Genomic DNA, 27571 nt, shown 5'->3' with positions numbered 1-27571 from the left:
TCTCGCACAACGGTCCACACATCCGAACACAATGGTGGACACCAGCTATCTGGCCCAGCAGGTCAACAGCAGCATTGGCCAACTGCACGGTCTCTTTGATGAGATCGGTGTTCCTGATCATGAGCGTGAAGCTCGCGAGACTGAGGTACGTTGGGTTCATGGCCAGGAGGTGACCGGCTTGCTAACTTGAGTGCAGCTCTTCTCGGCTCTATCCGAGGCCCTCAACAGCCAGGTCCGACTCGTCACGTCTGAGAAGAAGGAGATGATCGACGAAGCAAAGAGGATCATCACTATTATCCGCCAGATGGAGTCTTCTCTCGACGACTCGAAACGTCGCCGTGACTATGAGGAGGACGATGACTTGACCATCACGTACCCCTTGATGCGATGCTTGCAGGTGCTCAAGGAGAAGCATATCCAGATTAGCAGACTCCACAAGGAGCGGTTTGAGCAAGTCAAGAGTGAGTTTCTCTCACAAAGCTACCCCCTACCGACATACCGCTAACCAGTTGCAGAGCTCGTCCAAGCCCTCGAGTCTTACTCGTCTCACCTTGAGCCCACCTTCGTCCAGATCGCACTCCCTCCCACAGCACCGAACCAATCCATCCCCCCGAACTTTGATCTTTCCCCTTCCTACGTCGACAAGCTCGACAGCGAGTTTACGCGAGTATATGAGGAGTATTCTCGTCGCATAGCCACCGTCCAAGCCCTCGCCGACCAGATCATTGGACTTTGGGCGGAACTCGGCGTTCCCCAAGCGCAACAGGATGGCGCCATCGTCAAGTACTACCGAGACGCGCCCGAGCAGCTCGGTCTGCACGAGGAGGACATTGACCGACTGCGCACTAAGCGTGACAGGCTCTCGGAGGAGAAGAAGAACCGAGAGAGAAAGCTGAAGGAGCTTCGATCCGCTGTTGAAGCGCTCTGGATCAAGCTTGGCGTTGATGAGAGTGAGACCAAGCCTTTCCTCAACTCAAACCGTGGCTGCGGCGTCAGGCAGATCAACGAGTTTGAGGATGAGCTGGCACGGTTGAACGAGTTGAAGCGCCAGAACCTCCACCTCTTTGTCGAAGACACTCGCATCAAGCTTCAAGAGCTGTGGGATGCACTGTACTTCAGCGAGGATGAGATGCTCGAGTTCACGCCGGCCTTTTCCGATGTCTATAGTGATGCTCTTCTGGAGGCCCATGAGCGTGAGGTTGCCCGGCTTGAGGCTCTCAAGGAGCAGCGCGCACCCACACTTTCTCTGGTTGACAGGCACAAGAGTTTGATCAAGGAACGAGATGACCTCGCGACGTCGAGTCAGGATGCCTCGCGGTTGATGGCTCGAGGTCAGAAGGGCGAGAAGAGAGATCCCGGCAAGCTGCTTCGGGAGGAGAAGATGCGCAAGCGCATTGCCAAGGAGTTACCCAAGGTCACGGCTGACTTGCGCAAGGTGCTCGCCAGGTGGGAAGATGAGTACGGACGACCATTCCTTGTGTTTGGCGAGAGATACTTGGATGAGTTGGAGGCTGCCGACGGGCCGAGGAAGAACAACATCCCGCCAAACCGCTCCAAGACACCATCTGGACATCCTCCCTCAGCCATCAAGGCTCCCAAGTCGGTTCCCGCACGCGCTCCTCCCAAGTCTATTCCTCCTAGGTCCATGACCAAGACACCCACAGCTGGTGGTACTCTCACCAAGCGCCCTCAGCCCCCCGCATCCTCCACCACCAAGGGCAGCCCTTCACGGAGCCCTTCCCGAATCCCTGCACGCGTCCCTCTCTCCAACTTGAAGCATGGAAACAACTCTCCTGAGCGACCCCGGCCAGAGTCGAGAGCCGATTCTTTCCGACAAGCTCCTCCATTGATGAGAGCGCCTCCTCCCAAGATGCGAGACCTTGTGCCTCTGCCTGAGTTTGAGGCTCCCGCAAACCCTTACAAATCAGTTGGCCTAGCATCAAGCATCGTCCGACATGTTGAGCCTGAGGATGTTTACGATGACCGGCCGCGAACAGAGCGTTCCAACTCTGGTCAGTCCCAGTACAGCCAGTCTCAATACAGTCATCCCAGCTACAGCGAGAGCCATCCCAGCTATAGTGAGGATAGCTATGACGAGCGATTTGCCACCATCCGATCACAAACCTACCGTCAACCTGTTCAACCGCCAAGACAAATTTCTGGCAACTCGATGACCTCGACAAACATTTCAGGGTCTGAGAACTGGGAGACGTACGACGATAACAGCGAGCCTGAACCAGACGCGTCTGATGCCTACTATGCCAAGCTACGGGCAGCTCACACCAAGCGTTTCACGCCCGAGCAGGGTCATCGACCAGGAAGCAGTCAATCCAAGCGCATCCGAGGAGTCCCTCCATCGGCATCGTATGGCGGACCGGTGATGATTGACCAGGATGGCAACCGCATCATCTCTGGAAGTGAGTGGACTGACGAGGACGCTTACTGAGCGTCATGATATGAGTCGGTTTCTCACCGACAAGCCAATCTTATCTTGCAAAACGAATGATGCAGTAGAATGGCGTCGCCGTTCTAGACGATGGATGATGGATTCACGCAAGCTTTTCATGATGATGCGGGCATCTCGCGACGGCCTTGGGTGAGCTGAAAAAGAGCACCACGAGGACAAAACAAAACCTGTCTTGTTGCGGCGTTGGCACATAAAAAGGACATCTCGCCTCCGACTATTCCAGTCAAGACAGGCGTCTTATCATCTCTCCTTTGGACATGTTTGCTCAATACCTCTTTCCGTTCTGACTTTTATTCTTTTCTAACTGTTCATGTTACATTTCGTCGGGCCCGACGCCAGGTTCTGTATTCTTTTTTTCTTTTTTTCGAGAGCCTGTCTCTTTTGCAGCCTCCCCACTACGAGAGCGAGGCTTTGCTGATAGGAATACTCGGTTGTGTGCCCAGGTTAATGAGGGATGTGCATCGAAAGGGGGCGAGGGCTATGGAGGGAAGGGTAGGGATGGCGGATGGATGGATGGAAGGCGTCCCGGATGGTTGGCGTTTAGTGTATATATGGATGGAGTGAGGTCGAGCTCCTCAGCTAGGTTCTTCAGCGATGCCAATTTCCTTGTTGCTACTTTTGAGTTGTGTCTGTGATTGTTGGGATAGCTTGCGAGTGTGACACAGTGTCTTGCGGGCATAAACGAGCTGACGGGCTTGAGCGTCCTACGTTACAAGGAGGCTCATAAAGGCTTAGGCTAGAAACCGTTGTGCTTTGCTTCGTAATATGCCAAGAACACTCAGCACTCGTTGATCCATCACCAAACGGTTGGGTTTGTCTTGGTGGTCTTGTGTCACTTTTATGAAGCTCTGGGTGAGGCGTGTGGGATTGCCTATTTAGGCAGCCTAGCGACACGCCGTTGGATGAATTCTCCGAAAGGGCTGTCTCGCGAATAAAGTGGGTGGGAGCCAAGGTCTCTTGGCTCTTGGCCTGATGGACCTACCCTATAATTGGCAATGTTTATTCTGTCGCTAATTGTTTGAGGTGATGTGATATATGATGCCGTGGTTAATATCAAGCCCATGGCGAGGCTCTGCTAGAGGTGTTACCTGTGGTCTTGGTGCTACCCCGGACCTGGCTGATGGCAACTTGGACCATTAAGAGGTGGGATAATGGATGATGAGCTTGATGTGGGCATGGCCAAATAGCAGTTGATCATGGGCTGGTCTATGCACGTGTAAAGGCATGACCCTGTAAGACGCAGAAGAGATGTATACTGAGTACGGAGTAGAGCTACGGTGACAATGAAGAGCAGTCGGCTCTCACGCGAATAAGCAGGCTCTACGGCCATGGCAGCTATTCTTGGGTACAGACTTGGCTTTCAGCCTGACAAGACGTCAACGTCGCTTCCACGCAAGTCATGTGTTTGACTGCGATAGGGCGCTAGAGGATACATACAGCTAGGTGATATACCGTCGGAGCGTTCCAGAATCCGGTGAGAGTGTCTCGCCCGAGTCCCGGCTTGGCGAGATGATCCCCCGGAGGTGGGGCCGCTGAAGATCGGATCTCGCCCACTTCCCTGAAGCGAGGCCATCCATTTACATTAGAAGCGAGCAAGAATTACCTATAATAGCCTGCAGTAGCTTTGCATTTCGGGATATTCTTGCGACCATGCCAGCTGAGTTCAATTTGTTTCAGGATCCGCTGGCATCGCTAGTCAGTCTTTTCCCTTTCCTCTTCAGCTCGCCAGCTCATTTCATTTCCCTTCACCGTTAATAGAACACAAGCCAGCCTTACCAGAGTGGGCAACGCTTGTTTTTGGCCCGCGTTGGTTTTTTTCTGTCCCGTTTCTAAAGGACGACGCCACAACTGGGTCTGGCGCAGGGGGGAGTTTTTTGTTGCTTGTTTCCGTGCGACGGCTCAGGAGGGAGGTTACTCTGGATCATTACTTTTGGAGGGTTTGTGATTGGGTGATTGTGTCTGTAGGGATGAAGAGGTTGGATGGAAAAGGAGGGAGTATGGAGCTGATTTGACATGTCGTGACGTTAAAGGGTCTCATACCGAGTTCCATCAGAGGCTGTCAGCGACATGTCTGGCTGTCCTCCTTCACGTCGTGGCCGAATGTCTCATTAACGTTAAAACGCGTCAGTCGTTTGCTTTGCTCACCTGGCGTAGTGCAACGCCAGCCCGTCCACGGCTGCTCAACGTCAGCTGTAGGGCAAATCCAGACTCTCGCCGACCAACTTCCCGCTTTCAATATTGACCAGGGTATGAACCACCGCCTGGGGGCCCATCACCGTGGAGTACACTTGCAGCCGATCCTCCGGAATTTGAGACTTGGCGTCACGGGCGCTTGACTTTGAATAGACTTGCGTTCGTGTGTTGTCCAATGGGATGTGTACAATTCCAAATCGGTTGTCCCGTTGGGCTTGTGATGGCCTCTTTTGAGGGGTGATGGTTGCTGATACGATATTACGTGCAGACGCGGCACGGCATGACCAGGCTCTCTCCCTAAGAGAGGGATACGTCTTCAGTCCGTACGTGTCAATTGTCCATGGATACAGAGTGTGCTATTAGCTTCAACGGCTTGGTCCTCAGTGGTGATGCCCAACTTGGACATAACCTCCTGCAGTGAACTCGGCAGTTCTCAACACCATCGTCACTTGAAGTGTCTCTCAGAGTAATCGGGCCAGAACGGTCGTGATGGGCTCACCAAACACCAAGCTAAGGGCGCTGGTAAAGATGGACGAGGCGTCAACGCCTGGCGCCTCGAACGCACTATCCGGCTCCACAACCGAGCTTTCTACTTTGATCTATAGCTCAGTGATGCTAAACCACTTTGGCAGGTTCAAGGACCTTGTGCAGAGACAATGGTCCCCATATAGTCAGGGTAGAGAAACACATGGCGTCCGGGCACCCATGTTCGTTTCGTTTCCTCGCTTCGCCCGCGATCGAAGGGGGGCCAGGGGGGCTGGAGCTGCCGTGCCGAGAGTTCTCGGCGTCCGGGCTGAGGATGAAGGTCCAGATGTTGAGTATATATCAGTTGTTTCCTCTCGTTCAAGTTGAAGAGGATTTGATCTGGAACTCACACTTTCTTTCTCCATCTATTCTTTTCTATACGTTTTATTAGTCTCATTCTACACTCGCTATACACCTTATACTCAAGGATCTTTCTACACCATCATTTACATTGACACTCGCTCATATCTCAACTTACATTCTATTCTACACTACACTTACAAAGACTCTTTTACACATCAACACTATGAAGCTCTCTACAATTGCGGTAGCCGCTCTCGCGGCCGCCCCCATCTCCGAGGTTGCTGCTCACCCAGGAATGGGAGACACCATCCGTGAGATCAAGCGCATCGCTGCTCGCACTACATGGGGTAGCAGCAACAATCAGAACAACAAATGGGGTAGTTCTGGCAGCTCGAGCAATGGCGGCAGCAGCTGGCCTGGTCAGAGCCAGAACAACGGCGGCCAGAACAGTGGAGGTAGCAGCTGGCCCAGCAGTGGCGGCAGCAGCAGCGGTAGCAGCCAGTCTGGCAACGGCTGGTCCGGCGATAGCTTCAACCCCAACCAGCTCATCGGTGATCTCCGCACTCTCAGCGACAGCTCCCTCACCCGCGTCGGTAGCGACATCAAGAAGATCCTCCAGGGCAGCGGCAATCCCGAGAGCCGGGACCGCTACTTTGGAGTCCCCCCATGAACACTCCCCGATGCAAGCGGGACACTTGCTGCGTGTGGAAGTACATCTCGGATGAGCTGTACACGCTCTTCCAGGGTGACTCTGGTCGCTGCAGCAAATGGGCTCGCTACGCTGTTCGCATGGGCTTCCACGATGCTGGCACATGGTCCACCAAGACCGCAGCCCAGGGCGGTGGTGCTGATGGCTCCATCATCTTGGCTGGTGAGCTCAGCCGCGGTGAGAACCTCGGTCTTCAGGACATGGGCAAGAAGTACCAGGAGGTGTACACAAAGTACCATGACAACCTCGGCTTCGACCAGGTTACGTACGCCGACCTCATCCAGATGGGAGCCAACATCGCCGCCGTGACATGCCCCCTCGGCCCTCGCGTGCGCTCCTTTGTCGGCCGCCAGGACAGCAAGAAGGCCAACCCCAACAACCTCCTCCCCAACGTCAACGGCAACGCTCTATACCTGATCAACCTCTTCAAGGACAAGACTATCGGCCCAGATGATCTGGTCGCCCTCATCGGCGCCCACACCACCTCTCAGCAGAACCACGTCAACACCGACCGTGCTGGCGACCCCCAGGACAGCACCCCTGGTGTATGGGATGTCCTTTTCTACAAGGAGACCATCGGAAACGCTCCCAACCGTGTCTACAAGTTCCAGAGCGACGTTGCCCTCTCCAAGCACCCCCTGACCCAGCCCGCCTTTGAAGCCTTTGCCGGTGGAAACGGAGCCCAGCGTGCTTGGAACGTGGTAAGTTCAACTCTTCCTTTTCCTCAATAACGTTCACTGACCTTTGTAGGACTACGCCCGCGCCTACGTCCGCCTCAGCCTTCTGGGCGTCAACAACATCAACGACCTCACAGAGTGCACCAAGGTTCTGCCGCAGCCTATCGGCGGCTACAAGCACCGCGACGGCAGCCGGTTCAGCAAGTGGCTCCAGAGCGACGACAACTCGTGGGACTCGAAGAAGATCTCTCAAGAGGTCGAGAACGGATACACCATCTCGACGCCTGACAACAAGATCCCTACCAAGCGTGGACCCTGGCGCAAGTGGTGGTGATCTACAAGGTCACATCCATCATGATGCAAAGCACGGCGTTAGGGGATAGCAAGAGCAGGACAAGGGATACGGGACTTGGGCTTACACACATGCCTCTTCAAGGCACAATTAATACATCTTTCTAATTCTTTCTAATACACGATTATCCTATACTTGTCGAGCGAATCGAGAGTCATGCATGGCGAGTGAGTGAATCATTCAACTAATCTTCATAGCGCCATGATTAGTGGCCAAGAGATAAAACTCTACCAAATGCACAATTCTACCCAAAACATCATCCCTCAGCTGTTCCATTGACCTGCCCTCGTCTCTCTCCTCTAACCAACAAGGCAAGGCTTGTGCCTTCTCTCGTCCGGCATACACCCGCTCCAACAGCCGCCTGAATCGCTCTAATTGCGTACGAATGCACCGTCAAAGAAAGGAACTGGCTGTCCTTGGCTTCTTCAAAGATCTCCTCCAACGCCTGCTGCTTCCTCTCGACATGTTCCTCCTTCGTCTCAGGCTCACTTCGCTTTCTAAAACCGTCATCTTCGGTGAAGCCTTCTTCGATCTTGTAGTTGGGATAGTTCTCCGATATCCAGGTGCGCGATCTTCGGAAATCGCATGTGTGCATGGTGATGCGTTCTCGTAGCAGTTCCTTCACCATGGGCTGGAACTCTGCGGAGTGAGACGACATGAGCGAGGAAAAGACGAGAGATGTTGTCTGTAGGCAACGAGCGAGAGGACTAGTGTAGAGAATTTCGGGGAGAGGTGCACCATCAATGTCGATGAGGTTGTTCCAGAAGGTGTTGAGTTCAGCTGCTTGTTGAATGCCTACGTCGGTGAGAAAAGCGTCAAACCAAGTCTCCTTGTCGTTTCCATCCTGAAATGATACCTTGCTCTACTTGATTGTCAGAATATGAACCTGAAGACCGCGGATCAACTCACATTCCAGGCCTCACTTCCCACCTCAGTATGGACCTTGTTGTGCACTCCGGTTCCATGTCGCGTCAGGTAAAGCAGCTTGTAGCAGACATTCTCGGGACATGTCTCATTGAGCCATCTCACGTACGCTGCCAGCCGAGCCCAGTCGCGCTTATCTGAAGCGTTGGGGTCGTCGGAAGGATATTTCTGACCCGGGATGAGACCCAGGCTGGGCTGAGTCGTGACCTTGCCTTGAGGATACTGATGAGCGATATCCGCAATCTCAACAAAGATGCCGGGTTCGGCCTTGAAGGTCCAGGTGGTCATGCCTTGAGCGGGCAGTATCGCGGCTGGTGTGTTGAGTCAAGTTAGTTTATGGCTAGAATGTCATGGTGTTTGACTCAGAGAATGACGTAGTTGTTCCGGCAAAATTGCCATCAGATTCGGACCCGGAGTGACTCCGCAAATGCGGGGCTTCCGAGCTGAGCGGCATCGGAGCTCCGGTTTGCTTCGGGGCCGGAAGTCGGTGTAAACGAATGTCTTGATTTGCTACTATTTCAAACGCCTAACAAAGGAAGCCCAGTCTATATCAAAGCAGTAGTTTCCATCCAACACATCCCATCCTCTCCTGTTCGTTCTTAGCATTCTACCCGAAATCCCCAATTCCCGTTATTAATGTGCCAACTTCTCAAAGAACCAAAGTGCTTGACAAAGCAGCAAATAAGGGAGCTCTCAATACAATGCTCCCATCAAAATTGGCAAGCTACCGTAGATCTCATATCCATCTTCAGTTCAGAGATTGGAGCTGGTTCTCGGAATCCATGTTGTAAACGCGCTGCATGCTCTGCTTGTTGATGATGGCAGACGGATGGAACACATTAAAGATGACCGAGACGATTAGCATAAGCGTCGCATCAAAGACGTAGATATAGGCCTCCTTGGCCATGAGCTCCCCGTCCTCGCCCATGACATACTCGATGACCCTGAAGATGGACCGAACCATGATCAGCGCGCTGGACACGTAAAGGGCCACGAGGAGCTTCTTCCACGGCGAGTGAATCTTGAGGCTGGCCGATGTTGGTTCGTTGTGGATTCGACGGTGGAAGACGATGGCGACGATCATGAAGACGCCGAAGAAGATGAGCTGGATGAAAAGACCGACGATGATGATTGTCTGTCCCCTATCGCGGGCTGATGCATCCTCGGCTCCTGCGAGCATACCGCCACCTGTGCCATTGTCAACCTCATTTCTGTACCATCTTGTTCGTCTCGCACTTACCCATGCCCTGGGCAAGGATGGAGGCCACGTCGCCAAACAGAAAGATCTTGGTCAGCCATTTAAGCCTGACCATCGAGTATTTATCAGCTTCGAGAAGTCGGATGAGTCGACCGAGGACCATGTAAATCGAAGCGGCGTAGAACGGGGGGCCTAGAAGCAAAAGAAGGGCCTGGATGATGTAGGGGCCCTTGGACCATTGTCCCGAGTCCTCGCTCGCGTTGACTGCTCTTCCTCCGTATCCGATTGCCTCGACTGTACATCCAGGATTAGTTTGCTTGGCATGTGAATATGGTGTCTTATTCGACTTCTTACCAGCACAACCGACGACAAAAGGAATAAAGTACCACGACCTCAGGCGTGCGACCTGATAAGCGTGGTAGAAGCCAGATAGCCCAAAGGCGATAATGAAGATGATGGCCGCGGCCAAAGACGGGTCATACTTATAATAGTCGTTGGCCATGTTGAAGATTCGGTGTTTGGATTATGGGGATTGGTTTTTTGCTGTTTTCCTGACCCAAAACCAAAGCTGATTGTTTGAAAGTTGTTGTTTGTCCATTGGGAAGATGGCCTTGACTTAAATGCTTTCAACTCAACATCTTGATACTGGCATATCACGAATAAAGGAGAGAAGCGAAAACGAGCATCGTCATCGTCACCTCTTGACGTAAGCAACGCGAGCAAGGAGGTCACCAAAGAAGCAACCTTAATGGCTTTAATTTCAGAAAATGCACCTCGTTTATCAAAGATATGTCTATAGGAGCCGCGATCTAACTCTGTTTCAGCTAGACAGTCACGAATAAAAAAAGAAGCTTCGTAGGCTCAGCCTTGAAAATGGAGCTGCCTCGTTATCGGAAGTTGATGCGATTGAACAAGAGACAAGCTTAATGTTGGTCAAGACGAGATGGCCTTGAAGCGCTGGATCAAGCTGTGCACGGTTGAGGCTTGGCCTCCACAGTAACCGCTCCTCGTTTTCGCATCTCGATATTATTGGTCGATTCTCTACCAACAAGTAATTCACTACGTCGCATGTGGCTTAGTAACACTCGCAAGGGTCTTGATCTCGTCTCGTCGGGTCTGTCGGGAGTTGCCCGTCTGCAACGGCCGACAACAAGATCCCGCCGCGTCATCAACTGTGGCTTCTGGTGTGTGACGATGGTATGGAGAAGGGGGGTTCAAAGAAGCTTTTGACTCTATAGCCAAGATATACACTCCCGGCTAGACTTGCATACGCCCACTCTTTTTGACATCACATTGCCCATCACATCCCCCATCAACCATGAAGCGGCTCGGGTATAAGAAATCCCGTAAGGGTTGCTTACGGTGTAAACAGCGAAGAGTCAAGGTTGGTAGTGTTCCCCTTGTGTCAGAATGTCCCACTAATTGTTTTTCAGTGTGACGAAAAGGTCCCCTGCACTGCGTGTTGCAGACACGGCGTGCCCTGCAGCCTCGAGGGGTCAGGCTCTGTTATCCCTGAAGTCCCATCGGGTCGAGACCGTGTGCCAGCTAGACAGGTGGGTAGACGCTCCTTTTCATGCATATCTCTAGTACTAACAAGTCAGTAGCAACCGTCTTCCTCTAGGTCTTCTTCTGAGAGGAGCAAGGAGCAAAATACACCGCCCACATCTGACTTGTTTTCATGTTTTTCACATTTCCAATCCGAGGCCGCAAACAACCCACAAGATCCAGGTTGGATATCAGATATCGAACTAACACATCACTACACGGCCAACGCTCATCGTACTCTCTACTCACCATGTTGTCATGCATACAACGCGCTCCAGAACGACGTCCCAAGGGAAGGCTTCTCCCACCCCTATCTCCTTCACCAACTCCTCGCCTTCTCCGCCCTCCACCTAGCCTTCTTGAAACCAGAGTCTCGCAACAGATATCTCATCCAGGCCTCGCAGCACCAAGGTGTAGCCATCAGCACCATGAACTCGCTCTTGGCAAAGCCTCTGCCATCGAGTGAATTCCACGCCATGTATGCAACTTCGATATTCGTCGCCATAAGCGCTTTTGGTACCTATCCCAGCTGCGATAGGTATCAAGAGTCATTCCGTCCCATTGATGGCCTGGTCGACATATTCATCCTCATCCGCGGCATGAACATTCTCCTCCGCTCATCTGGTGAGGAGTTACGAAACGGACCCTTGAAGGGTTTACTGAGCGGGTGTGATTGTCCACCCTTTGAGAACATTGGCCGCCTTGAGACGGTGGCTTCCAAGCTAGGAGATCTCCTACCAGCTGTACAAGACCAACTACCCTTGCTCGACACTGAAGATGGACAGCTCTGTGTAGACACCATCGCCGGGTTCATTGAAACCATCTCGAGGGTCACCAGCACCCCCAGGTCGGCGCCAACACCTGAGCTGAGGGTCATCTTTGCCTGGCCCATGGGACTCTCAAACACCCTTCTATCACTCTTGAGAAACTGCGAGCCACTGGCCCTGGTAATCCTTTCTTACTACTGCGTGCTGCTTCACTCGCGAGAACCAAAGTACTGGTTTCTCCAAGGCTGGACGAACGCGCTGATGAAGGTTGTGGTGGCAAAGGTGGTTGGTACACGGTGGGAGGGACTGATACAATGGCCATTGCAAGTGATAAGAGAAAACGAGATGGCGACGGGGACTGTAGGGGAGCACCCGGAGTCTCGCGCCGCCCAAGAGGTAACGTATCCGATGTGTTGACTAGGAGCAGATGCTTCTGCTTTAAAAATAAGAGAATTAGTTGCTATAGATAATGCCTCTATCGAATCCTCACTCTTCACGATTTTCTATCACGGAGAAAGCTTGACTTACAGATCTGACACTATCATATCATATTAGAACTTTAATTGTCTGGCAAAGAAAGGGATCAAAGGTTGAGCAAGCTGACCAAGAGAAGGGGGCCATTATGGCCGGCCGCCTAGTATGGAATTAAGCCCCAAATTCAGGTTTTGGTCGTTGCTTTGCGTGACCGAACTTCAAACCTCATGCTCGGATAATCTAATGAGATCAAATCTATATTGCGGCGATCCATAGGGCACCACATATTTGTCTTGGAAGAATGGTGCATTATTGTCATTGACACCACACAGGCTACGGATCAAGGTTAGAGCACTCCACGCACCAGGAGAGACAATGAGGTCTTCTCCTCTAAGTGAAAGTGTTGGCCTTGCCATCACAGATCCGTTCCATCTGCCAGTACTTGGGCATTGCCTGTTCTGACCGCGCTTGTAGTTCTCGGCTCTTTAGCCCATGCACTGAAGGTGAAAATCCCCGAGCCTACAATACTAGATTTGAAATCAAGTCATATTTTATCTGGAATCATAGACGTCAAGAATAATTTGGCTTATTCAAAGGTGGTATCTCGTGCTTATCTTATATTCGATATTATGGAGGCGCGGGTCGGGTGAAGATACTTCGGCCGATCCGTTCATCGGACCATCCGATTAACAACCACAACCCAGTCTGTGCCTAGAGTTGCCTTATCATATCTTGTATTGCGTGTGTTTTAAATAGCATGGTTGATGAGTATATAAACCTAGCTCGTCTTGTAAACAATTCAATCTTCAATCCACACTTCACCCACACTCTTCAACACACACTTGCACAAATACTACCAACACCCACCAAACCCACCAAACAACTTTCACCATGCCTTCCTACGCCATCACAGGAGCCTCTAAGGGCATCGGCTCCGAGTTTGTTCGTCAACTCTCCCAAGATCCCTCAAACACCGTCTTCGCCATCGTCCGTGATCCCGAGCTCCCCAAGCTCAAGTCTCTCGCCGAGCCCAGCAACGTCCACCTCATCAAGGGCGACGTCACGGATCCTGCCTCCATCCTCGAGGCTGCATCTCGCGTCTCTGAACTCAGCGGCGGCAAGCTTGATGTGCTCATCCATAACTCCAACGCCAATGATATGGAGACCATTGCGTATTCGCCGACTCAGGTCCCCTTTGATGTTGATGCCACAAAGAAGTTTTTCGATCTTTCTTTCCACACTGCCATCTACGGTGGCCTCTGGACGACAAATGCTTTTCTTCCCCTCATTGAGAAGGGAACTGAGAAGAAGATTATCCACATCTCGAGTGGCATGGCCGATATCGACCTCATCCGAAAGGCAGGCATCACCCATACCCTTGCCTACGCGGTTGGCAAGGCCGGCATGAACGTTCAGGTCGCCAAGTATGCCGCCGAGCTCGCCCCCAAGGGAATCAAGACGCTTGCCCTGAGCCCCGGATGGGTCGACACATATGAGGGACCCCGTAAGCTCCCCCCCGGTCAGTTTACAAATCATTGCAAATATCTAATTTTTTTTATTAGTGCCAAAGCCTGCAGAGGTGGTCCAGATCGTCGAGGCCTTGAAGGCCCAGTTTGTCAAGGTTGCTCCAGAGCTCAACGGGCAGATCACTCCCGAGGAGAGTGTCACGAAGCAGCTTCAGGTTATCGCCAACTTGAACGAGGAGACGAGCGGCTCGTTCATGAGCCACCGAGGACTCGTGGGTCAATACTAGGAGCATGTGCAGATATCGTGTAAAGGGTTCGATCACAAAGGGTTCACTTATATAGACGGAGGAACTAGAATGATATTAGTATGATTATTTGATAGTGCATTGGTCAACATACATACATATGCATTCATTAAGCCCCCTCATATCTTCCAAACCCATTCATCACTTCATTCCACCAAGCCTGATCAAAAACCTGGTTATGGGTGAGGAGTGGAACATCTGCCATCTCTTGCCTCAAGTCAACACCCCCCTCCCACATGTCGCTCTGCTCAACCACCACATCCTCGCCAACTTCCCATGGATCAACACCTGTAGAGTCCTTGATGCGCTTATCGTAGCACTTGGCAAATAGCTTGACTCTAGAGTGAAACACATTGAACAGCTCCAACTCCTTGTCTGCTTCAGGAACGTTTCTCGCCGTCTTCTCTAACCTATTCCTCACCTCAGATATGAGCTTGAGAAAGTTGCCCTCAGCAAGGATACCTCGCACCGCTGCCTGGTTAACCGGCTGGTCCTTTTCGCCCAGAAGAGACTGGATAAGCGCCCAAGTGGTCTTGGCCAGAATCTCAAAAGTCGTCCAGACCCGGTCCAGAGTGACAAACGTGATTTGTCGAACCTCTGCCTCAGGGGTATTGATCAAGTTTTCTATGATAGACCTGCTCAGTTTGAGAGCCCGCCACAGCATGGTGCTTCTTCTAGCAGCCGTGCTTTCGGAAACCCAGAGACTATCCACGAGGCAAAACCGCAAGGTGAATAACTCGGCGCATTCAATTTCCATTTGAAAGAAGCGCTCTGGATCGCAATTAGTATGTTTGAATGAACGTATTGGAATAACAACTCACCAACAGGCTTGGGACAGCCAACGAGAGCTCTTGCTACTGAGCTCTTCAGCTCCTCGAGCTCACGAGTGTATCTAATGCTAAAGATTTGGGTAAGAACTTCAGCCCCGGCCGATTGATACACAGTCTTGTGCGCGTGGTGATCATCATCCACCTTGCTCATGAATGACTGTAAGCGAGCAAGATGCGCAGCCCAAGGGTCACTCAAGCATGCGGTTGAAGCTGCTAACTCCCGAGAACAATCCTCCACCTGCTTGCTGTGCGGGAGACCGACTGGCTTGTTCAGCATCAACCTCAAGCTTTGACACATGATGAGTTAATCCTTTGATCTATCAGCGGAAATTGTACTGACCTTGCAGAGAGCCAAAATGTCCCGAGGACAGCATGTTGCTCCTCTATCGTCAAACCAGTCTTCTTGTCTAGATCCAAGTCGTACACCAGAGTTGTGCACAACTGGACAAACATCACAGCTTCTCGCTTCCCAATATGGAGAGGATGACGATACCACGCAGCATATACAAGAAGACCCTGTAGAAGATCCAAACTTCTCTCAGCATCGCGGATGATCTTTGAGGTGATCTGGTTCATAATCTCGTTGTACAGGCGTTTGCGAAGAGGGTGTAGAAAGTCCATGGTGACCCCAAGGATGCAAAGGCAGAGAAAGGGGCTGTGGGTATGAATATCAACAGCCGACCTCTCAAGCGCAACGACAACAAATGGGAACTTTGACGTCCAGTTGGACTTGAAGTCGCTTATAAGAGATTCTGCCTCGCTCGTGCCCACCAACTCGTGCAACACGGTGACTGGTGGTTCATATGGGGTAGCATCTTGAGTATCTACCACAAGCTCATCCAAGGAATAGTCTTCAACTCTGTCACCCGAAGAAACAGTAGAAGTCGAAGCAGTGCTAGCTTGAGGTTCGTTCTGCTTGGTCAAGTGTGAGATCTGAGCCATAAGACCATCAATCTTGCTCTCGAGAGCTTCCACTCGACTATCTCGAGTCAGCATTACCCACACCAATCACAAAGCTTAAAAACATACCCTGTAACTCTTTGTTTTCGTCTCCTTTCGGGCATATTCTGATACTCGCAGTGCCTACCCAAACGGGAGCATCGCTCACACCGGCCATTGGCTTGAGGTGTGCATTTCAGCTTAGCCGATGTGCATGATACGCAAGCGCGACGCTTGGCGATCGAATCAGGAGCCATTGGGTCCTCTCCCTTTCTGGTAAAGCAACAAAAGATGAGGCTGAAGTTGCACCCGTCGGCCGATCGAAGTAATGAAGGGATCGGGTCGGGTTGTTGGAGTATCCGACCCGGGCTGTGCTGATATGTCAGCGCTTACATCCTCGCCATTGGCCAGATTCGTTGCCGACCTGGTGTAAGCAGACGGCATCGGCTCGTCGGAGCGTCCGAAGGCCGATACGGATCGATCCGTGTACTTACGGCACCAGACCGACTCTAAAGGCATAGACAATTTGTCATCTATATAATTTTGTTTGAGATTGAAAGAATAATAATATGTAGTCGCTTGAATAGTACCCGAATGCAAACTTGTAACTCCTTCCTGCGGTTTTACGCAGACTCGCCCGGCCCCTACACGCATCTTCCGTCAAGCAATCACCCACGACTAAAAGTCAAACACCAGCCACGCCGTCTCTTACAGAATTGCCAGCCCAACTCTAAGCAAGCTCAACAGGCTCCTTCTTAGGTCCATTGTCGGCAAGCTCCTGAGGCTTATCCTTGACCTCAGCCTCATGAATGGTAAGAGCCGCGTTCGGCGGAGTGTCAGAGTACTGTGCGCCAGACTGCTGGCCAGGCTGCAAGGCTTCTTTGTTGTTATCGTCGCGAGATGTCGGTTCATACTCGGGAGGGCTGACATCTTGAGTCTTCTTCTTCTTCCTCATTCGGAGGAAGAGAAGAATCGCCACGGCGAAAAGGGCTATGGCGCCGACACCCCCGACCACGCCGCCGACAATGGCGCCGGTGTTGGTCCCCGAACCGCCGCCAGAATCCTTGGCCTCGGTGGCGGCCGGGGCAGAACCCTTGGTAGCTGTGCTATCGCTGGCTTCAGTCGTTGACGCGGGCCCGTCCAGGCCCTGGAAGAGAGCGCTGACTTGCTCATCGTTCATGGTGAAGAATTTCCTGTTCTTTTGGCCCTTGTACGTGAGGGCGGCGCTCATTGTAGTCGTGATGTCGACGTCGTTGCACGAGTAATAGACCGTGTTTCCTTCCAACGAAACGGTGTGGCAGTACGGGTAGTCGGTATCTGTGCTGTGTCTTGTTAGCCAGCCATCGTGGACTCGAGCGTGTGAGTGCCTCACCATTTCAGGATGTAGCTGTCAACCTCGCAGCCGTCGGTACACTTCCTCGAGGTAAAGTACTCCTCAAAGTTGTAGCACGTAGAGAACCACTCGCATTCTCCCTCGCCGCAGCAGACGACTCGGTTGTTCTGTGGTGTCTGTTGAGAAGCTGGCGGGAAGAAATAGCAATAGGCCCCCAATGAACAGCCAAAGGTGGCACCAGGACGCTCAGAGACGAACCCGCAGATTTCGTCTGGTGCCCTAGTGGCGGTGATCTTTTTATCTTCTCGCCGGTGAAGGTCGTCGTCGAGTGAAGGGGCAGGCGTCTGCATTGGGCCATAGTTGTTTATGAAGCCCATGATGCCGGCCGACGTGATGGTAGGAATTGAGTTGTGCGAGTCGTTGAGATTGAGTCACAAGCTGTCAAGATTGAGTACAATGAGGCATCAGGTATCCAGACAATCCTGATGTCCCGGGTGAGAAGCGAGAAGCTCAAGAGATGACGGGGATAATATTGAGTGCTGAGGGTGTAATACGGTTGTGGACGAACCACACAAACTCGCAGAAAAAGAAGAATCAAGCCCTCAACAGCACCAAAGACAATTCAGCAACAAGACAAGAAGCGAGGGCAGAAAAAAGAGTATAAAAAGGTTCCAGAAATATGAGCAGTCCCATCGACTTGGTCAGCACAGCCCGCCACTCCTTGAGCCAACCTCACAGAAAACAAAACCAGGCCATCCCCATGCAGCATAGCCCTATAAGGCTCCAGAGAGGCAGACTTGATACGGCGACATGTCGGAGCTGAGCAGGCATGCCTCCATCGCGACGCCCGAACCCTTGTTGTGTGATTGCCGTTTTAGGTTGAATTCTGCGCTCAGGATCAAGCCGGCATAAGCAGACGCACGAATCAGCTTGGCGTATGCAGGGTGTAAGGCAGGACGTTGCTTTAAACAATTGGACGCTGTAAGATATTCTTTGCTCCAGATAAACTTGTGCTTATTCTTGGCATGCCATCCTCTCGTGTTGTTCATCGGAGCTGAAAATGTTTGACCATTAATGCTCGCAAAAGTTCCACTCATGACGCCGTATCTCGCTCTCTGTTCCCTCTTGGATCACACTCCGCTCGGCCATGAGCTCCTCTCGAATCTTCTTGGCATCTGTCAGGGTTATGGGGAAACCCATGTTGTTGATAACCATCTCTGTCACCTCTGGCGGCAGCTTGCCTAGTCGGTCCCCGGGTATTGTCTTCTCGCTCCACCAATGCTGCTGCTGAGGCGGCACATTGGCCGTCGAAATGATGGGCATGACAGGGTCGATGAGGAATAGAGCCAGGATCTTGCGGTGGCCCGGCCGCGTTTTGTCAGCTAGCTCAAAGGGGCTGACGTGGTGTTGGTACAGGTTGGGGAAGAAGAGCATCCGGTCCTGGCGTGTAAGTACACTTCCAATGTTCTGCACCGTGTCGCCGCGCGAGTCAATATCAAAGGTACGCATAATAGAGCGATGGTCGTCCTGTTCGTAGCTGAGCTCCATCATGAGGTCATCCTCATTGGCAATCGTGCGAAAGTCGAGTTGGCAGTCAGTGATGTTGTCGCAGTCATAGTAATAGAGAGCAGTCGCGCAAATGTGCTCATTCAGCTGGCCCTCAATGTGCCAAGAGCCACCGTCGTACTTGGGCTTCTCAGGCGTGAGGTGGATGTTGGCAAGCTTGACAATGACCTGGGCGCGAGATGCGCCTTCAAAGAACCCAGAAGATTTTATGTCGCTGGGCTTGAGCTTGAAGAGGTCATTCAAATCCTTCTTGGGCTGCGGCTGATAGATCGGATGTGTAGAGTTGAACCATTCTCTGTCAAGTCTCTCACGCTCTGAACCTTCATACCATTCCTCGTCTTCTTCATCCTCTTCCCGAGGCTGCTCGCCTTCGTTCACCGGCCGCATAAGAGGGGAGCAGTAAGAGTACTCACCGGCACTGCATTCATCAGCCTGGCAGTCCGTACCGACGCGGGTAGCCTCAACACGTTGGACTTGATATTCCTCATGCCATTTGTAAATGACGTCCCAGGCAGGTAGAGATTTTGCAATGATTTGTTCGATAATGGGGTAGAGAGCAGCATGCTGGACAGGGTGCAGGTTGTTGATGTAGCTATCGATACGTGGGTGCTCGCCGGTCAAATCAATGTCACAGGGAAGCCATTGAAAGCGAGTTGAAGAGACAGCGGTCGGGTGATTGTAATACCTGTAGCTGGTTCGGGACTCTGACTTGGGCCTCTCGGGCGGCGCGGGGAGCACATCGCCCATTCCACAATGCTCGAGACAATTCTCGACATTGATGCGCTTGTCGGAGAGGATGTGCGAGCGTCCATAGATGAAGGGCCAAAGCGAGGGATGAACGAGATCGAGGACCTTTTCATCACTTCCGGGATGCCAGTCCTTGTGCTTGTCGGGGACGTTTTCGAGAGGAGCGACAGCAGCCTTGAGGGCCTCTCGGAGCTCCTCAGGAATGAGCTTGTCGGACTTGATGGCGGCTGAGCTGTAGTCCATGACGGGGATGAGACCCGTCTCTTGATAGAGCTTTGCCTTTTCGCGCAGCTCCAGGATACACTGCCAGAATTGTCAGTCATGTCCACCACCCTTCAATATCAAGGCCAGCACTTACAGCGTCGGCCATTGCCTCGGAAAAACTGGCATGCTCATGAAACTCGGCCCAAGGCATCTCAAGGACCTCCTTGGCCCATCTTGCAGAAATCTCGGGGTCCTGGACCTTGATCCACCACTCTGGCTTGTTGGTGATGTCCTCAATGAACTTGAGCATGCATCTCTCGCGGATGGTGAGAGTAACAGCACACCAAGTGTGGTCACCCACAAGACCCGGAAAGACTTCCTTATCTAGAGGTGTGTAGTTGTGAAGCAGTCCGAGGCCAATGACGGCAATCTTCTCGTCGCTGGACATGATGAAATGTGACAATGGGAGCTCAATTGATGATTTTGATTGAATTGATCAGAGAATAATCGACCAGCAATGGGGTCTTTATGTAAACTCCAGAGATGTCGTTGAGAGGCGCTGAAACGCGGTGAGAGCTGGAGGATTCCGACCAACAAGGCACCAGCGTCCACTCAGGGTTCAGCTCAAGCCCCATGCCCGCTGAGCTATGGCTGTGAGGCCCACCGGGCTTGCTCGGCGCTTGCCAGAAGCAGGAGGGCGTCATCATGAAGTCGAGGGGAGAAATTAGGCATGCAGAGCGCGACGGGAGTTCACGGCTGAGGGTGAGGACGCGATGAGGTCGTCACGCGGATCACGCGAAGTCACGTTACTAGCCAGGCCTGCTGCTGCCTCTGGGGCAAGGCAGCAACTCGGGTCTCGTCTCCATAGGTACCTAGTAGACCTTGATGACTCGGCCCAGGGACTCACAGATGGGGAAAGCTTGAGCTCTATGGAAGGACATGGTAATGTCGGTGAACAACTCACCATCCATGCATATTTCGCTCAGCAGACGACTAATCCTCCAGCTTCATCACGGCACATTGTTCCTCCGGCCCGCCAAGCCTCGTCAGCAGATTTCCGCGATGGGAGATGGACAAATGGGACGAGATCAAATGCATCATTACCTTGCCTCGGGATCTTTGCGCGACCCCGTGTTGGTCGTGTCACAATTTCGTGTGTTGGCTCGCTTCCCCCAGGTTTTTCTCCTCGCGGCTCTTGACACGGGAGTAGATGCGCCGATGAGATACAGGAGATGGTGTGGGCCCGAGGCTCAGGAGTGTGTTTTCCGGGGGCGTGTTAGACAATCATCAGATGTTGAGCTATTACCTGTTGTGGTGATTTTAATGAGAGACTTCTTTTTACTCGGGACTAGATGCCGATGATGAGAGCCTCTGAAGCTCTCAGATCTTGTCTCTGTTGCTCATAAATCTTATGAATAACTTCCATCAACTTCCCTCTCCTCAACAACTCATCATTTACACAGCCGGGAAATCCTCGTCCAAAAGGGGATAAACACCATTCCCCCCTTCCCTTGAGCAACTGCCTTGACCCCCCCTTGTACCGAGGTTTCTGCCCTGGCTCATCTCATTTTCTCCTCGTCTCCGACCTTGCACCCCACGCGCGAACGAATCATATCCACAAGCCTACCGAGGCACGGCGCGGCTTTTTCTCTTTTCTCTCGTAAAGTCTAGACAGTCCCCGTCCCGGACCGGGGTTCTTCACCTGCGGCCTCGGCCACCTCTGCGATCTTTTTTATCAGCTCAGCCAGCTCCCACTAGTTATCAATCAGCGGGTGAGGTCAGTCTCTCCACCCCCCACGACTTCTCTCTAGTGCTGCGGGCCGGTTCAAGTACATGTACTGTACCAAGCCAGGTTCTTGGGACCACTAGCACTACTACCGTCGAAACAATTACGGATTTATTTTTTGTATGAGGCCATTGATCCCTCCTTGAACCCTATTGTGTCATTTTTCATTTTTCTCTCCTTTCCCTCACCTTCACCTTCGATGCTCACCGTGAGCTTCTCTTTCCAAACCACCCGCCGCCATGACCGAGACCGCCGTCGAGTCCCCCGCCGAGGCCATCGCCGTGCCTTCGGCGGAGCCCGTTGTCGCCGATGCACCTCCGGTAGCCGACCCCGTCGAGAAGAAGGCCAACGGCAAAGCCACAACACCCAAAACCGCCGCCGCCGTGACCTCGAGCCCTCTCAGCCGTCTCGCCGCGACGCCCTCGGCCCTCGATGATGTTATACGCCATATCCATCGCTGCATCCGTACGCGCGGCGGCACCGACTGCGTCCTGCTCTTCACCACCTACTCTGCCCGTCTCATCGGAGCCCTCCTGAACCTCCTGGGCCGGACTACTCTCCGCCACTCGGCCCGCAAGCTGGTCGAGCTGGCTTTCAAGCTGCCGCCCTCGAGCACCGTCGTCCTGTCCACCGCGACCGCGCCGCCGCTGGCCACCCTTGCGCTCAACCTCTCCAAGCGCATCCAGGGATTCACCGACATGTTGGGCGAATGGCGCACCATGAACCGTCTATGGGGTATCTTTGCCACATACCTGGGGCTTAGGGACCTCATCCTGCGCATTCGAGGCAAGAAGCTGGACGAGAACGGCGAAAAGGTGCCTCCTCCTAGCCGATTCAACACCATTATCGAGCTTATTCAGTACACCCTCCTCATCGGATACCACTTCGGCGAGGCCAGCTGGCTGCTCACCGCCAAGGGCGTCACCAACCTGTCGCAAAAGACGGGCGGCAAGCTCGCCATCTGGGGCGCGCGTTCGTGGAGCACCTGGGTCTTCCTGGAGCTGTTCCGTTTGCTGGTCGAACGCGCGCGCAGGACGCCCACCGGCGACGTCGCCGCCGAGGAGGAGTGGCAAACCAACTGGAAGGCCGAGTTTGTGGGTACCCTGCCCTGGGCGCCCCTGTCGGTCCATTGGAGCACCGAGGGCGGCCTGCTCCCCGAGCTTGCCATTGCCGCTCTCGCGACTTGGCCCGCGGCCGTCAACATCAAGAACCTGTGGCGCCAGACTGCCTAAGTAGGCAGTCGGATTTTGCAAATAACATGGTGGCATCAGAGACACAACGAGAATAGAGCACTGGCACGGTGGTGTGTCAGGGAAGAGAAGGATCACCGCACTAGACTTGACTTCTAGAGTTGGGGAAATTGTCGGCATCGGCGCTTCAGGGGTAGCAACAGAGCGCATTTGAAGGGATCGGTTGGCTTCTCTTCTGGGAAAATGGCGAAGACACATGCCGCCATTGAATCATGACACGATACTGGGGGTCATATGGAGAATATTATATATATAAATGGGCGCTTAGAGATACCTCCTCGGTAGAATAAACCTATGTTTTCGTGTATTGTGAGTTGAGCAGCCAAAACATCAAGACATGCCCTCCTCTAGACATGCCTCCCGCTCACATGGGCAACCTCATAATCTCCTCCTTTGTCCAATACCTCCTCATATTCTCCGCTCCCAGCGTCTTGACCTCCTCGTCCAGATGCTTCCACAGCACCTCTCCCCACCCCTCCATCTTTCCCTTGAGCACGTCCATCTCAAAATCGACCTCGCCGGCCCTGCACTGCCGGAGGTACTCTGCAAAGACATCAAGCCCAGCATGAATCTGCTTGTGCTGGCGTAGGAGCTCAGCCCGCCCGCCACGGAACTCAGGCATCTTCTTGGCCAGCACGGGGAACACGTACGCCTCCTCGATGCCGTGGTGCGCCGTGAGGTGATCGGCAAACTGGATGCCCTCAAGGAGAAACTGCTTAAGCGACATGCCCTGCGGCCGCTTGTTGGTTGTGCATGCTCCCCAGAGGAGATTCCATGAGCGGCGGAAGTTGTCATGCTAGGGGTTGTTAGTTGTATTTCAACATGTTTAGAAACTCGTCTCACAAAGTAGTCCATCTTCACAGCAAGGCGGTTATAAATCTTAAAGTCCCGGTCCGACAGAGGCGGCAGCTCCTCCACAGCTGTCTCTGTCTTCTCCTCGACAGGCTTTACCGGCTCCTCGGGGGTGGGGTTTGATGTCGACATTGCTGCTTGGTGATATCTTCGTAATGGGAAAGAAGGTACAAAAAATCTCGCTTTGGCTGTTGTACCAAATTTCGATAGAGTAAAAGAAGTAGCTAGCCGTCCTGTTTGTCTTTTGAATATGCTCTCGTAGATTGGTCTTACACGATATCGCTGTAACATCAGCCTCATTGCCGACCCAACTTGAAGAGAAAAAAAATCGAGAAAAGAAGAGACCCAGGGACTGGATCTCACTAAAAAAAAAAAGCCCAAGGCAAGACTCCGCAACGCCCTCCGGGCTCTCAAAGAACCGTGATCTCCCCGAACCCTTTACCCCCTTGGTCCACTCAGGAGCCGCCCATTGCCATTCGGATTGGAAATAGCTGACTGAGCCCGACTACCCGCGCGCCAACTGAGTAATCCCGGGTCGTCGCCGCGCGGGACGCTCTCTCGGTGCGCTTGGCAAAGTCCGAAATGCCATGCTCGGGGAGTTTTCAGATGGACGGGGCATTCCAATTCCTATCCGGCCGGATCTTGATGAGGCATGTATCTGACTCGTAGAGCTACCAGGTACCTACTTATTATACATGCCGCCCCATCCGTGTATCACTGCAGCGGCGTTGTTTTTCCGAGCACTCGGCAAGAAGACCGACCTCATCTCGCTCTTCATTTCCAAGTCAGGATCGAGTCTAACAATATTAGAACGCGCTTATCTTGTTTTAAGCTTTGTTATAGCCGCTGATCAGTCCTAGCTGGAATCATAGCATGTTTGCGGTGGAGTGCCACGGATAGCCATCTTTAGGCACTTGATAGCCAGGCACCTCTCTACCAACCACTTCTGCAGAGACGTTGGTACCAGAGTCAATATCACCTCACAGAGCGGCCTACTTATCTTATACCTTCTATCGTTTGTATTGTTTAATCTTGATAGGATGCCAAACCTAGTCAACTCTTTGCATCCAAGAGACTGGTCCAACTTACAGCTCCGATGTTTCCAAACTCATAACTGTGGGCAAGTTCGTATCATGCCACACTCAGCCTTACACAACTTGAAACATCATTCATAAGAGAGCAGCATCTCTCACACCAACCCGATGCTATTCAGTTCATGGCATTGTTGCCTACACACTATCTCTCTTCCATCCAATCTCAATGGCTCGATAGTCCCGCCAACTTTTCACAACATAGCACAAGCATGAGACTGACGAGTTCTATGGATCCTTATTCCGTTTCGACCTAATGACACGTAGCGAGTGCTCCCGCATCCTCGCCCCTTTTCATTAAAAGCAACCATCCCATGCAAAATGCAAACGATCAAGACGCCTCATCTCGTTCATTCTTCCCATCTTAACCTCGGACAGCCGCACCCAGCGCGCCACCCGTGAACTGCGTTCCACCAGCTTGTCGCTGCGTGTTGCCGCCCGCCCGTGCTCCTCCTCGGCCCTGTCGTTGTCCTGTCCTCTGTCCTCCTCGGCCTCGGCCGCCTTGTCGCTCAAACGCGTTTGAGGTGCCCTGTGTTCGCTGCTCCAGAGTTCGCTCGTTGGTCTCGATAAGTGCGCTCGCCTTGTCTGACAGGGCAAGAGCCAGGGACTGGAGACGGCTGAGCTCGACACCCTTGCGGAAGATGACAGTAGAGGTGACCTGGTCGAGGGAGGCGGAAGCTCCTCGTGGCTGATCATCTTGCTGACAACGGCCGAGATCTTGGTAACATCAAGCTCAAACATGGCGCTGAGGGTCTCGATGGAGAGGGTGTCGTAGAAGGGGGCATAGGTGAAGAGGTAGGTTCGCAGACCCTCCTCCTGGATCTGCTTGGAGAGCATAGCCTTGATCTCCTCGGCGCTGGGCATGAGGTCCCAGATCTTGATGCTGTGGATGAAGCTGATTGACTTCTTCCACTCACCAGCAGCCAGAGCCTTGGACGCCTGCATCACATGGTCTCGTGTGTTCTCGGGGGGACGGTGAAGATTTGCCTCTCGTGGTACTCGAGCATGCGGCGGTAGGTCTTGCTGATGACTCTCTTCTTAACATCCGGTGAAGAACCGGTCTGGGCCAGCAGAGGAATCTCGAGAAGCATGCTGCAGGTCAGGTAGACACACTCGAGGAGCTCAAGGTTGATGTGCATGTGGAAGGGCAGTTGTCGCTGCTTCTCGAGGCGCTCCTGCTCGGGAGACACCTGGTTGTATCGCTGCATCATGACACCCTGGGCGAGCAACTCCTTCTGACGGCCGCTGCCGCAGATTTCTTGCAGAGTGTTCTGGGCATCATAGACAAGACCCTTGCGGAAAGCGCAGAGACCAACTTGGACCAGAGTTCGGTTGTACAGGATCTGGCTCTGGACGTCAAAGTTGGGGATGTCTCCTGCAGATGCGACATCAACATCATGTCACGGGCCTTGTAGTACTCGCCGTGGAGGGCGAGGAAGTAAACCTGGCACAGCATGGCTCGGGCACGAATAATACCGTCGCTGTTGCTGAACAGGTAGTTGCAGAGAACATTGACGAGGTTGCCGGCGTTCTGGGCCTGGTCGCGGGGAGTGATGACAGACTCGACCGAGTCGCCAACAGTCTTCCAGCAGTTCTCCTCGAAAGTCTTGACAACCTGGGCGGGCTAATAGAGAGTCAGCACGAAATCAAAACAGCGGCCGTGAATTTACATACCTTGAAGTAAACGTGTTCCAATCGGCGCATCACAATTCGGTTCACGCTATCTTGAGGAGTTTCCAGGGAGTCGTCCTTTCGGATGTACTCATAGTAGAGGAGGCCGCGGAAGATGATGTTGTAGAGGGCACCCTCGTCTTGCAAGCGCTCGATGTACTCGGAGGTGTGGGGGTCGATGCTCTGGAGAGAGCGAACGAGCTCATCGTCAAGTCGCTCAATGTAAGAGACGATGCTGCCGGGAACCTTGATGTGCTTCTCACCAGGCTGCAGAGTAGGGGGCTTCTCGTCATCATCCCACTCCTCAGCGTTCTCAACGACAACGTAGTCACGGTTCTCCTCGAGGACCTGGAGGAGGCTCGAGAGCTCCTTCTCGGCAGCCTTCCAGTGCTCGAGAGGCATGGCAGAAGCACCACCAGAGCCAAGGTCGAATCGGGCAGAGACAAGAGTGAGGAGGAGGCGGATCTTCTGGTAAGGGGTGTTGGCAATCTCGTGCAGCTTCTCCATGACCTTAATCTGCTCAGCACGATCGGTGTTCTTCTTTCCTCGGGACTCCATGATGGTTCGAAGGTGCTTGAAGATGCTCTCGGGAGTGTACTGGAGTGTGCGGCCACCCTTGCCGACGGTAGCAAAACCCTCATCGTCAGCCTCCTCGGTAGGAGCAGCCTCGACCTGGAGAGAGACCTTCTTGGCCTTGACGGGAGCAGCCACAACCTCCTCCTCGGATGATTCCATGAAGCCATCCTTGTCCTCTCGGTAAGAGTCAATCTGACTCTGGTACTCCTTGTTGGTCTTCTTGATCTTTTGCTTGACGGCGTTGAGGGCTCGGGCCTGGGTGGCGTTCATCTTCTTGGGGGTGACCTTCGCCTTGGCCAGTGACTCATTCATAAAGTCCTCGAGCTCAGCGAGAATTCGGATGTAGGGCTTGGGGGGTTTGCTGCCGGGCAGCTTGGTAACCTGGCGGTTGAGCTTGTCATATTCTGTATGTTGTTGTCAGTATTCATGTTTGCGAGATGGGTTCGATGATTTCTCGTCATGTCGTACCGGCAGAGATGAGGGTCCAGTCGCCGTTCTTTTGGCCGTTCTCGATCTGCTTGATGGATGCCTCCAGCTCGTCCAGGCGCTTGTCCTTGGCACTCTTGACCTTGCCTCGGTGCTCGTCATCGCTCTCATCGCTATCCGAGTCGGATTGTCCGACCAGGAAAGCACTGGCACCCGTCTTCTTCACGCCGCCATCGTCGGAATCATCGCTGTCGCTGTCTTCTTGGGAGGATTCCTCCTGGGAGTCCTCCTGCTCCTCCTCCTCTTCCTCCTCCTCGGAGTAGAGCTCCTCCTCGTCGCTGGAGCTGTCGGTGGAGCTGTCGTCGCCGCCGCGGAAGAATCGAGACATTTTGGGC

The 27571-nt window shown here is 53.0% G+C and overlaps 12 protein-coding genes across 12 annotated transcripts; 5 read left to right on the top strand and 7 right to left on the bottom strand.

Annotated features, from left to right (window-relative positions):
• Nucleotides 1-31: 31 nt before the first annotated feature.
• On the top strand, nt 32-2446 carry MRS44_008756 (uncharacterized protein; the record flags this gene model as incomplete). The annotated part of the gene is made up of 3 exons (XM_046269668.2): nt 32-145; nt 197-461; nt 516-2446. The coding sequence occupies 3 exons, from the start codon at nt 32-34 to the stop codon at nt 2444-2446; spliced, it is 2310 nt and encodes a 769-aa protein (XP_046132209.1).
• A 3265-nt stretch (nt 2447-5711) lies between these two features.
• MRS44_008755 (uncharacterized protein) lies at nt 5712-7208 on the top strand (the record flags this gene model as incomplete). The annotated part of the gene is made up of 3 exons (XM_065621047.1): nt 5712-6146; nt 6200-6898; nt 6948-7208. The coding sequence occupies 3 exons, from the start codon at nt 5712-5714 to the stop codon at nt 7206-7208; spliced, it is 1395 nt and encodes a 464-aa protein (XP_065477119.1).
• Nucleotides 7209-7482: 274 nt separating this feature from the next.
• Nucleotides 7483-8438, bottom strand: MRS44_008754 (uncharacterized protein; the record flags this gene model as incomplete). Its single annotated transcript, XM_046276316.2, has 2 exons — nt 7483-8088; nt 8136-8438. 2 exons carry the CDS (start codon nt 8436-8438, stop codon nt 7483-7485), a joined length of 909 nt encoding a protein of 302 aa, XP_046132207.1.
• Nucleotides 8439-8898: 460 nt separating this feature from the next.
• On the bottom strand, nt 8899-9850 carry MRS44_008753 (uncharacterized protein; the record flags this gene model as incomplete). Its single annotated transcript, XM_046283653.2, has 3 exons — nt 8899-9338; nt 9391-9642; nt 9703-9850. The coding sequence occupies 3 exons, from the start codon at nt 9848-9850 to the stop codon at nt 8899-8901; spliced, it is 840 nt and encodes a 279-aa protein (XP_046132206.2).
• An 816-nt stretch (nt 9851-10666) lies between these two features.
• On the top strand, nt 10667-12077 carry MRS44_008752 (uncharacterized protein; the record flags this gene model as incomplete). The annotated part of the gene is made up of 3 exons (XM_065621046.1): nt 10667-10680; nt 10817-10901; nt 10953-12077. The coding sequence occupies 3 exons, from the start codon at nt 10667-10669 to the stop codon at nt 12075-12077; spliced, it is 1224 nt and encodes a 407-aa protein (XP_065477118.1).
• A 948-nt stretch (nt 12078-13025) lies between these two features.
• On the top strand, nt 13026-13887 carry MRS44_008751 (uncharacterized protein; the record flags this gene model as incomplete). The annotated part of the gene is made up of 2 exons (XM_046283652.2): nt 13026-13638; nt 13697-13887. The coding sequence occupies 2 exons, from the start codon at nt 13026-13028 to the stop codon at nt 13885-13887; spliced, it is 804 nt and encodes a 267-aa protein (XP_046132204.2).
• Nucleotides 13888-14014: 127 nt separating this feature from the next.
• Nucleotides 14015-15931, bottom strand: MRS44_008750 (uncharacterized protein; the record flags this gene model as incomplete). Its single annotated transcript, XM_046276315.2, has 4 exons — nt 14015-14676; nt 14727-15022; nt 15076-15714; nt 15765-15931. The coding sequence occupies 4 exons, from the start codon at nt 15929-15931 to the stop codon at nt 14015-14017; spliced, it is 1764 nt and encodes a 587-aa protein (XP_046132203.1).
• A 473-nt stretch (nt 15932-16404) lies between these two features.
• On the bottom strand, nt 16405-17384 carry MRS44_008749 (uncharacterized protein; the record flags this gene model as incomplete). The annotated part of the gene is made up of 2 exons (XM_046284087.2): nt 16405-16996; nt 17047-17384. The coding sequence occupies 2 exons, from the start codon at nt 17382-17384 to the stop codon at nt 16405-16407; spliced, it is 930 nt and encodes a 309-aa protein (XP_046132202.2).
• A 694-nt stretch (nt 17385-18078) lies between these two features.
• MRS44_008748 (uncharacterized protein) lies at nt 18079-19972 on the bottom strand (the record flags this gene model as incomplete). The annotated part of the gene is made up of 2 exons (XM_046278567.2): nt 18079-19623; nt 19679-19972. 2 exons carry the CDS (start codon nt 19970-19972, stop codon nt 18079-18081), a joined length of 1839 nt encoding a protein of 612 aa, XP_046132201.2.
• Nucleotides 19973-21549: 1577 nt separating this feature from the next.
• MRS44_008747 (uncharacterized protein) lies at nt 21550-22542 on the top strand (the record flags this gene model as incomplete). The annotated part of the gene is made up of 1 exon (XM_046269667.2): nt 21550-22542. One exon carries the CDS (start codon nt 21550-21552, stop codon nt 22540-22542), a length of 993 nt encoding a protein of 330 aa, XP_046132200.1.
• A 382-nt stretch (nt 22543-22924) lies between these two features.
• Nucleotides 22925-23544, bottom strand: MRS44_008746 (uncharacterized protein; the record flags this gene model as incomplete). The annotated part of the gene is made up of 2 exons (XM_046273855.2): nt 22925-23356; nt 23404-23544. 2 exons carry the CDS (start codon nt 23542-23544, stop codon nt 22925-22927), a joined length of 573 nt encoding a protein of 190 aa, XP_046132199.2.
• A 1323-nt stretch (nt 23545-24867) lies between these two features.
• Nucleotides 24868-27564, bottom strand: MRS44_008745 (uncharacterized protein; the record flags this gene model as incomplete). Its single annotated transcript, XM_065621045.1, has 6 exons — nt 24868-25161; nt 25209-25433; nt 25478-25850; nt 25898-26127; nt 26178-27154; nt 27219-27564. 6 exons carry the CDS (start codon nt 27562-27564, stop codon nt 24868-24870), a joined length of 2445 nt encoding a protein of 814 aa, XP_065477117.1.
• Nucleotides 27565-27571: the final 7 nt, after the last annotated feature.

This window comes from Fusarium solani (assembly GCF_023522795.1).
Source record: "Fusarium solani strain SB1 chromosome Unknown bctg00000005, whole genome shotgun sequence".
NCBI lineage: Eukaryota > Fungi > Ascomycota > Sordariomycetes > Hypocreales > Nectriaceae > Fusarium > Fusarium solani.
The sequence above is the reverse complement of the archived record's forward strand: the minus strand, read 5'-3'. Positions and strand labels throughout refer to the sequence as shown.